Source organism: Thalia democratica, unplaced genomic scaffold, assembly GCF_965202585.1.
Source record: "Thalia democratica unplaced genomic scaffold, ktThaDemo2.hap1.1 HAP1_SCAFFOLD_491, whole genome shotgun sequence".
Taxonomy (NCBI): domain Eukaryota; kingdom Metazoa; phylum Chordata; class Thaliacea; order Salpida; family Salpidae; genus Thalia; species Thalia democratica.
In genome coordinates, this window is record NW_028139534.1 from 26184 (window position 1) to 35953 (window position 9770).

The 9770-nt window shown below is 25.1% G+C and overlaps 1 protein-coding gene across 1 annotated transcript; it reads left to right on the top strand.

The window, feature by feature from the left end:
* Positions 1–861: 861 nt before the first annotated feature.
* On the top strand, positions 862–8788 carry LOC145846538 (double-headed protease inhibitor, submandibular gland-like). Its single transcript, XM_082953260.1, has 4 exons — positions 862–962; positions 3052–3110; positions 3375–3487; positions 8510–8788. The coding sequence occupies exons 1-4, from the start codon at positions 899–901 to the stop codon at positions 8571–8573; spliced, it is 300 nt and encodes a 99-aa protein (XP_082809386.1). The 5' UTR covers positions 862–898; the 3' UTR covers positions 8574–8788.
* Positions 8789–9770: the final 982 nt, after the last annotated feature.

A 9770-nucleotide genomic window follows, 5' to 3' on the forward strand; every position in this document is an offset into this window, starting at 1 on the left:
ATTGCCTTCACTGTCTTACAATACCAATCAATAGTTTTATAAGCTTTATTCGCTTTTTATTTCACCATTGTTTTATATAATTTATTATTTTTGTTGTTGCTGAATATGTACAAATTATCTGTCTATAACTTTCTGCATATATTTAGTATTTAAACACTATTTAACTGTTTTGTATTGGTATTGTAAGACAGTGAAGGCAATTATATGCTATGTAGGAATACAATAAAATAATTGTTAAATGTTTTTGTTTACTATTGTTTAAAAATATTACATATGTATAGTACTTAATAATGTGTATTTGTACTTTCAATTCGAAATAAAAAAAGTAAAAAAACAAATATGTTATGAAAAAAGTTTATGCATCAAAATATGTTTAGTTTTTTAATATTTTAAATATATATTAAATATTTTAATATAAACGGTGGGAACTTTTTTATATAGCGGGCCGGATTTACAAAATTCTTTTGTGGGCCGAAATTTTTTTCAAAAGACTTAGCGGAGAGCGTACAAAAATATAAACTATAAGTGTTTCAAAATATAAAATCTGTCAAAACCTATGTTTTAAAAACAAACACTCTTTAAATGTCTGTTTACGGTTTTTTATACAAGTTTTTATTTAAAAAAAGGTAAGAACAGTATGATAGTCATTTTTAAAACATAAAACCTTATCAAAATTTAACAGTGGCACAACTACTGTTTATTTTTAAAATAAATTTAAAAACATTTAAAATTAAACAAGTATTTAAATACATGACTTTTGTATTTACGTAGTTTGAAACCTTATGAAACTTTTAAATTGCGGAAGTGATGACTCATGCAAAAATATCATAAGTTTTAACTCAAGTTTATCATAGTATTTTAAAATACACTCTGTTTGTAAGCATATCTGTAAAATAAGATGAAGTTCATGTTTTTTAGCATCTTTATTTACTTTGCAATGTTAAACTTTTGTAAATCTAATGGTATGTTTATTTTTAAAGCTTTATAAACTTAATATAAATACCGCTATAGTTTGTTATATTTTGTTGAGTAAATAAGTTTTTGTTATACATAAGATCTACCTTTTATTAAAAACTAATTATTAAAAAAGAAAAATTGTAAGTACTCAGGGACTTTAATAATAAATATTGAATTTTTTTGCAATGATAAACTTTTGTAAATCTAAGGGTATGTATATTTTTAAATCTTTATAAACTTAATATAAATACAGCTATAGTTTGTTATATTTGGTTGTGTAAATAAGACTTTGTTTTACATAAGATAAGATCTACTTTTTATTAAAAATTAACTATTAAAAAATAAAAATTGTAAGTATTCTGGGACTTTAATAATAAATATTGAATTTTTTTTTAAGAAATATAGTTTTAGCAATAATTTATTCTTTGATGTGTTCATAAAGAATAATAAATAAACTTGATAAATGTTAAGTTGCACTTCATACAGATTTATAAGTTTGAACAAGGGTTTGGCAAAATATGACCAGTAGGGTAGATCTGACCTACCAAGCAGAAATTTATAGCCTGCGAATTATTTTATAGTTAGAAAAGTATTTATTAAAAACAAGAAAACTTAATTTTTTTATAGTATGTGTTTAGAAATATGCTCCTGACTTAATTGTGCTTACTCAACGGTCATGTCACTACAATTTTGCTTCTAAAACTGTTACTTTTTTATTTTTAAAAACTATTGCGCTTAGAAAAAGACTTTTTCTAACAATAAGGCTGCAAAAGACTTTATAGCTCATGACAAATATAAAAGGCAGTTGACACTTGGTTAAAACGAAATACTCAACTGTAGTTATGACATAACAAATAAATATGTTATTAGGAATAAAAAAACTTTTTATAGTTTATTTTTTATAGTGCTTATATCTAAAACACTTTTCAACTAGTTCAAAAATTACTGTTAGAAGTAAATTTATAAGCTTTCTACAATATTAATAAAAAATGTTTGTTCTAATAGAATAACAAGACGCTGTTAAATATTTGTTATTTTAGAAAAAAGCACTTGTAATCTGTTTAATAAAACATGTAAAATATGAGTTTTTATTAGTGTTATTGATATTTAAAAAAGTATATAATGAATAATGGCTGTATAAGTTGCTAAAAATAATAAGCTAGCTGATACTAAAAACCTACCAAAATAAATTAAAATTGTCAAAACTTTCAAAAATTTAGTTTGTTAACATGCATATCAATATTTTGGTACCAGTTTTTGTATTAGACTTTGTACTTCTATCTAAGCAAAAACTTACCTTACTTAATGACACTAGTTACCTGAAAACTTTTTAAGGAATATCAGTAAAGTATAATTAAAAAGGAGAATATAAAATTTACAAAAATACTACATATTTATTAGCTTGATTAAATTAGAATATGCGCTAAATACTTTTATTCGATATACACTTACACCCTCATCTAGAAAAATTTTTAAAACGAGATAATTCAAAAAAAAAAAAGAATCTAAGTACACTTTAAAATGATTCTAGGCAAGAAGTAGTTTTGATGTTTCACATAAAAATCAAAAAAATTTGTCAGTCAGTAATAACTCAGCTTTTATATAGTATATTGTTTCTTGAACGACAAAAAATAAACGTTAAATATAATAGTTCTTAGAACCTGGTGTACGAAATAACCTTTCAATTATCGAATCGTACACCACTTGGATACAGTTTAACGTCTTGTCTAGGAGTATAGTAGCTAGTATTTCTATACATTCTTAGCAGTATAAAATTTCTCGTAATAGTTGCTTAAAAGTTATCAACTTAAACTCACATCAGCTTCAGAAGAACATATTTATTTCGTATATAGTAAGGAAACAATATTTCTTATATAATAGAGATTATTTCTACTGGAAACTTTTCAATCTTTATAATCTCATTAGTTTTCACTTTGTATGTGTATTTTACAAGCACAATAGTTATCTAGTATTTAGTTAAAAACTAGATTTATTATAAAAGATTTTTTAGTGAATATAAAAATAAAATAAACTGGTATAAAAAGTTTAGTAAATTTTAAGTCAGAAAGAAAAACTACTATTTTTTGTTTACAGAGTGCATTCATAACGGAAAAACTTTTTTTACTCCCCTTAAAATTGGTAACCCAACTAGAGTAAGTTATTCCAATGTTTTATTCTAGCTATATAATCTAACTCGTTATTAAATTAAACTTATGTGGTTAATTTTTTAAAGTTATAAAAAGCTTATCGTTATACAGTCCTACTAAACACTAGCTAAGTATTTCTTTAAGTAACTAAAAGTTTTAAATTGTTAAAAAGTATAAATTAAAACATTAAAATTTATTGATTTTTTTTTTCAGAAGTTTTTACCTTAATGTTTTATTTCAAAAAAACTTTTTAATTAGTAAAATAAACAGAATTGCGAGTGTAGAGAAATTATTGGAGCATGTACTAGAATTTTAGAACCTGTTTGTGGAAGTGATGGCAAAAAATACAGCAATTTTTGCGTCTTGTGCAGTAACATAAAAAAGTCAGTTATAGATTAAAATTTTTCGTATGACGAAAATAAAAATACATCTTGTTGTTTAAATAGGATACCAAATTAACAAAAGACAGCTATTGTCCTAACTATCAGTGACATTAAAGTTTCGTAATGTAAAAGCTAAAAATTATCTTGTTATAATTTACTAAAAAGGTGCATTCGTTAAATTTATACTTTTCAGATAAGTATTTAAACTCAATATATTATTTTTGATATTCAAAATTTAAAGCTTATCGTTTGTTCATACAGTTTCTAGCGAACCAAGCTCCCTGGAGTATATTAAAAAAAACAATTTCCGCAGCACTTTTCTTTATTGAACTGACGTATGTTTCTGTGTGTTAAACGAGTTAACACACTTCAACGGAATTCTGTAAAAATATAAATACTAAAAGAAAACAGTGTTTGTATAAAATTTAGTGTATCTGATACTAACTATTAATCTGTAGTGATTATGCTTACTTTTTGTAAACAAACATACTCACCTACTTTTCTTCTATTCTTTTGTTGCAGTATTTTAACTTTTACAGAACTCCATTGAAGCACAACTCGTTTAACACACAGAAACATATGTCAGTTAAATAAAGAAAAAGTTTTTACTAATTTTACTTTTCTTAATTTTTTTTAGCTTTTTTCTGACTTGTCTGTCAATAGCAGGGTTTCCAAAACTTTTTTCAAATGGCCCCCTTGTAACACCTAAGGTTTTTTTTTTGCTCCTCTTCAGCAATTCCAGAATATCTAGTGTAAGTTTCAAATTATAACCTAATGCCCCCCCCCCTCCCCCCCCCCCCCCTTTGCTGCTCATGACCCCCTGAGTGTCTGTTCTTTGGCCCACTTTGGGAAACCCCGGTCTATAGTATATCATCAAATTTTTTAACTGTACCTTATTTCGATAAAATTTAATGAAAAAAGTACAAGCTTGAGACAATAGAAAGCACTAGTTCGTTTTTTTTAGTTTAAAATTAATTGTCTTTTTTTACCTCAATTTTTTTAAAAGGAATAAGTAATTTATTCTTTATATTAAAATTATCAAAAATAGACTTAACTTTATTCAAACTAGAAATATATACAATAAATTGTAAACAACTGTGTTTTTTAAGCAAAAACTTTATTGACTAGTGGCGTTTCACTGTTCATAAAAAAGTATGAACATTAACCTATATTCTAGTAATTTATAAAAGATTAAGGTATATTAAAAAAGGCATGCAAAATTTTATGTTTGTGTATTAAACATAATAACTATAAACATATATTTGTAACAAAATCAATATCAGGCAGACACAGTTACAATGACTGTTAAAACGATTCATCGTGACTATCTGTGCCTGATTAGTACTTCTGAGGACAAAAATGTAGTATGAAATGTTGTTGATTTTCGTGCGGTTTAATTTAGTGCTAATTATGATGTTGAGAAATCATATTAGCTCTGCTGATTTATAGCTAAAAACGTTACTACTTGTTCTAATCAAATAAAAAATTTTTAAGTAGCTTATTTTTAGCACTAATTACTTTAAATTTTTTAAACTGTATAGACCCTAATATGCGATTAACTATTTTAAAGGTAAAATAAGACGTACTTCATAACAAAATTGTTAGGTTAGTGCATTAGTAACTGTATAAAGCAGGGTTTCCCAAACTCATTTACTAAATCGCCCCCTTTTCAGTAATTTGAACAAAAATCGCCCCCACGATTTTACAAAGTAGTTTTTCTTTTGAGTACTATATTTTGAGTTTAAAAAAGTTGTGCTCGAAATGTGATTTAGTCTGGTACTTCTTATGCACGCACTTTTGTGTTCAAAGTAGTTTACAGGGCTTAAGAAAATAATTTACAGTTATTTTCTTAGAAGCCCAGTAAAGTGTATAAAAATACTTAATTATTAAAAAAGCCTTGTGTGATCTGTAATCAATCTTGTTTAAATATGAACTGTTTTGAAACTAATTAAACTTTTAGGTCAGTGGTGGACAACTTTTGTAGTCAGCAATTCATATTTACTAAAATATCTTTTCTAGTTTCAACTCGTTAAAAAAAGGTAATTTCGGGCTGCATGATTTAAAAAAAATAACAAATAAGAAAATTAAAAAACTCGAGCAAAATTGTAATAAAATGATTTAGTATTATTGTGATCTAGAAAATACTATTGTGAACTGAAAACGAAATGAAAGCGTATTTCAAAATGTTAGTATCAAAAAACTTAATTTTATTTATTTTGCACAAGTAGTTTTCAATTTACTTAGCGGGTCGAAATTCAACTGGATCTGCGGCTGGATCTAAGCCGTACGTTACCCATCTAAAATTTTAACTGAAACCTGACATTATAATAATATCACATATAACAAATTTCGGACGTTTAGAAGTTAATACTAAGTAACTTATTTAAGCCGCACAAAATACTTATTATCTTATAAATAGGCATATTTTAAAATAACTATACCAGAGATTAAAAAACTATAAAATAATGAACAGTTTATTTTACACATAATAAAATAAAAATTTTAAAATAATTTCTGATCTAGTTTGAGGAAGTTTGACCGACTGGTTGATTATCTCACATGAAAAGTGGTTTCATCAACAGCTTCAGTTAATGCAGTAAATTTATTATTGAATTAATTTCAATGCTAAGATATATTGTAAGCAAGTTAATTGTAAGGTTAAAAATTTAATTTTAAACTTTTTAAACTATTTGTTTCGTAGTACAACACCATGAAATAGTATTTGACTTGGAATAACTTTTAGGAATCTAAACCTTAATTCTAACAATTTATTTTTCTTAATTTAAATTCAAAAAAAATCAAATGTTTTACAATTAATTCTGTGAAAAGAAAGTAATAAAAAAAAAACTTTTTATTAGGTTAAAGTTTTGTTTTGTAACTGTAGCAGTCTTTTTGATGGCTTATTTATTTCTGTTTTAATTTTTTTTCTAGCTATTAGCCTCTAATAATTTAACAGAGGAAAATAGTGAAAAACTAAAAGCTAGTGTTGAAGTATTAAAATAAACTAAGTATGTTCTAATTGCTAATATATGCTAAATTAAAATAATACAAAAAACAGTTGTATTAATAGTTTAAAACTCCTTATATAATAATAAATTTTTTAACAGTAATAAATAAAGTTAAAAAATAAAATTGAGTTTAAGAAACTTTTAAATGAAAACGTAGAAGTCATTTCAAATAGAGACCTCAAATTTATACTCTTTAAAAACCAAAAAATTCTTTTTAGTAATAAAAAATTTAATGGTTACCAAAATTTTACAATCAGATAACAGTTATATAGTGATATAAGTTATATACAGATTAAACAAGTAATAAAAAAAACCTGTCAATTAAAGGTCTTTCAAACAAATATTTTAATCACTATGCTATAAAAACTTTTAGTGTAATGTAAAACGACGAATATCAACTACAAAATTAAGAAGGTCAAAATAAAACTATTAACAATTTTTAAACATAAACCATTTAGGAAATATAGTAGACTTCCGTAGAGTTCGCACTTTGAAAAAAATCAAAAGTGCAAACTCAAAAAACTATTACCATTTTGTTTTTACAAAATGACAAATTTCAATATGTTATATGCAATAATGTTAAGATTAATCATGAAATCCACGAAAATATAAAACAAACTTTTATAAAAAAAAAAGATCTATACAAGCTATTAAATATTATAAATATTTTGTTTTATAAATATTTAGTTAGTAATAGACTTTACTTAAGTTAAATTTAAGAAAATATAAATTTGCAATTTGTTTTGGGTAAAAAAGACGAACTCAAGAGGAAGTCTACCATAATTAATATTTATTAGGCATTATGCAAACCTGTTGTAAAATAAATAGCTTAATAAAGTTGTTATTTTAAAAAGACTACTTAAATACAATACAAACCGGGGTAAATAGGAAATATTTCAATGATCAAATAAAATTTGAAAACTTTCATAAAAAAATGTCTGCTACTAAAGTCTAATATAATGTGAAGGATAAGGTTCATAACTGCTTGCAAGTTTTTCTAATCTGATTCTTAATCAGTAAAATAGAGCCTTAAGTTACCTCTTTTATAAATATCTAGATTAGATCTTTTGATCAAGATGCTGATAACTGAACTGAAAGCTTCTCAACAACATAGCTAGAAGGAAAAGCTATAAACAACAGTCTAAATTCCTCTCAAATGATTGGATACTTTTGCCTTAGTTTTTGTTGAGTCCAAAAGCTTTCATATCGTTCTCTGGAAGAACTTAATTTAAGTTGAAGGTCAGTTTGTAAGTCTGAGAAGGTTTCCTGTAAGTCGTTTACTTCAAAAGTATCTGCCTCGAAGGGATTTATATTTTTATCTATATGATAGCTTTTTTGTGTCAAATCTAAATTTTACTACTTAATATGTTAAAATTGTTAAAAATTCCAGATTAATCCAAGTTTTTTTTTGCCTAAATTGTCAAATTTCAGAATTTTCCAGGTTTCTAGGTAAATTGGCAACTCTGTATAGTTTTATTTCTTAGTCTAACATAGTGACTTTTCAAAAAAAAAAAAAACTGGAAATATCATGAGGTGATAGTTAATAATAAATAACATAGATTTTTACAAACCATTTATGATTCCAAATAACATATATGTCAGGTTATAAAATAGTGAGAGGGATTCCAATCGTCTATGATCTATGTAATTGTCAAATAAGGAAATATTTACTTGAAAGTAGGAGTCATAAGCACTTGATTTTTTTTTTCTATTTGTAACATAAATAAAAGAAACTTTTTGGTTCAAGTTTTACCTCAGGGTCAAATAATTAATAGCAAGCTAAAATTAGTAAAATAGCAAGAAAAAAAGTAAAAATCTTATAGCAGCCCAAAATTTTAAAATCGCCCCCTTTTCGCCCCCTTACTAGTTATCGCCCACCCTTTCGCCCCCTTACTAATTATCGCCCCCCGAATTACTAAAATCGCCCCCAGGGGGACGATATCGCCCACTTTGGGAAACCCTGGTATAAAGCTTTAATTAAATTTAAAACTACAGATTATTATTTATTTTACAGCGACCCTGAGCTAAAGTACGTAGGAGAAGCAAAGATTGGTGAAGAAGGAAAACGTTTTTGTTAAAAGTAATAACTAGAATACAAAGTTTTTTACAACATTTATTATAATCACTTCAAAGAAAATTAACCCCTTTTAAATCTAAATAAAGCTGCACTTGCTATACTAAATGCTTTTGATACATTTTAAAAATTTAGCTTTAGAATCGAAAACTGTAGTAGTAAATGCTTGTATAATTTTTTAAAATTTTTTACTATTATACATTTTTACAGACTATAAAATATAAACAATATTATTCAAAATGTTTTTGTTTAATATATTTTTTACTAAAAAAATATTAAGTTATAGAAATTTAGATTTTAAACTATTTTTAAATAGAAGAATTGTCTTAAACACAGTATAGTACTAGACTTGCCAGTTGTAGTAGTAGGGACCAGGGGCGTGTCTAGAATTTTTTCAAAGGGGGTTCACATTTTTTTTTTGTTCTTAATTTGCCGCTTAAGTACGCATTTATTAGGTATGCACTGCCAGTTAAGTACGCAATTTTTAGCCGAAAAACTCTGTGTTTAAAATGCTTTTTTTTTCTGCTTAGAAAAAAGAAAACATATAAGTAGATATAGAAAAATAGTATACTTTTTATCTATTATGCTGTATTAAATTTAGATAGATTAAAACTAAAAGAACCAGAAAAAAAGTTATGAGCTTACAAACTGTATATCAAAATTCAAATCTGTTATTTAAAACAAAATATTACAGACATAACTAACTTACTCTATAAAAAATTAAGTCTTTTATCAGGAAACAATATTATAAAATAATTAAAACTAAAATAAATTTTTATAAAGAGAATTTTAATTTTGAATTAAAATGAAAATAGATGGAGTTCTTATAAATTTTTCTTTTAAATTTTCAACTCTTTACATTTATAAATCTATTTATAATAAAAATATTTTTTTTCAAGTAGTTCAATCTACAAAAATTGAAAATTCACTAAAAAATGTTTAGACTTATACAATTAAATTAAAATATCTTTAAGTTTTATTCAAATTATTGCTTGATGGTGCAGGGATTCAAATGATGGTTTTGAAATCTCTTTGATTTGAAAATTTTAAAAAATCAAGTATCAACTTAGTGGCCGACAGATATACAAAAATTAAACAACTGAAATAAAAATATTGAAATACCATTAAATGATAAAAGAATAAATTGCCAGGTGGTGTAGTTGTCTAAGATGAGTTTGAAAAATCTCTGAATTGAACTTTT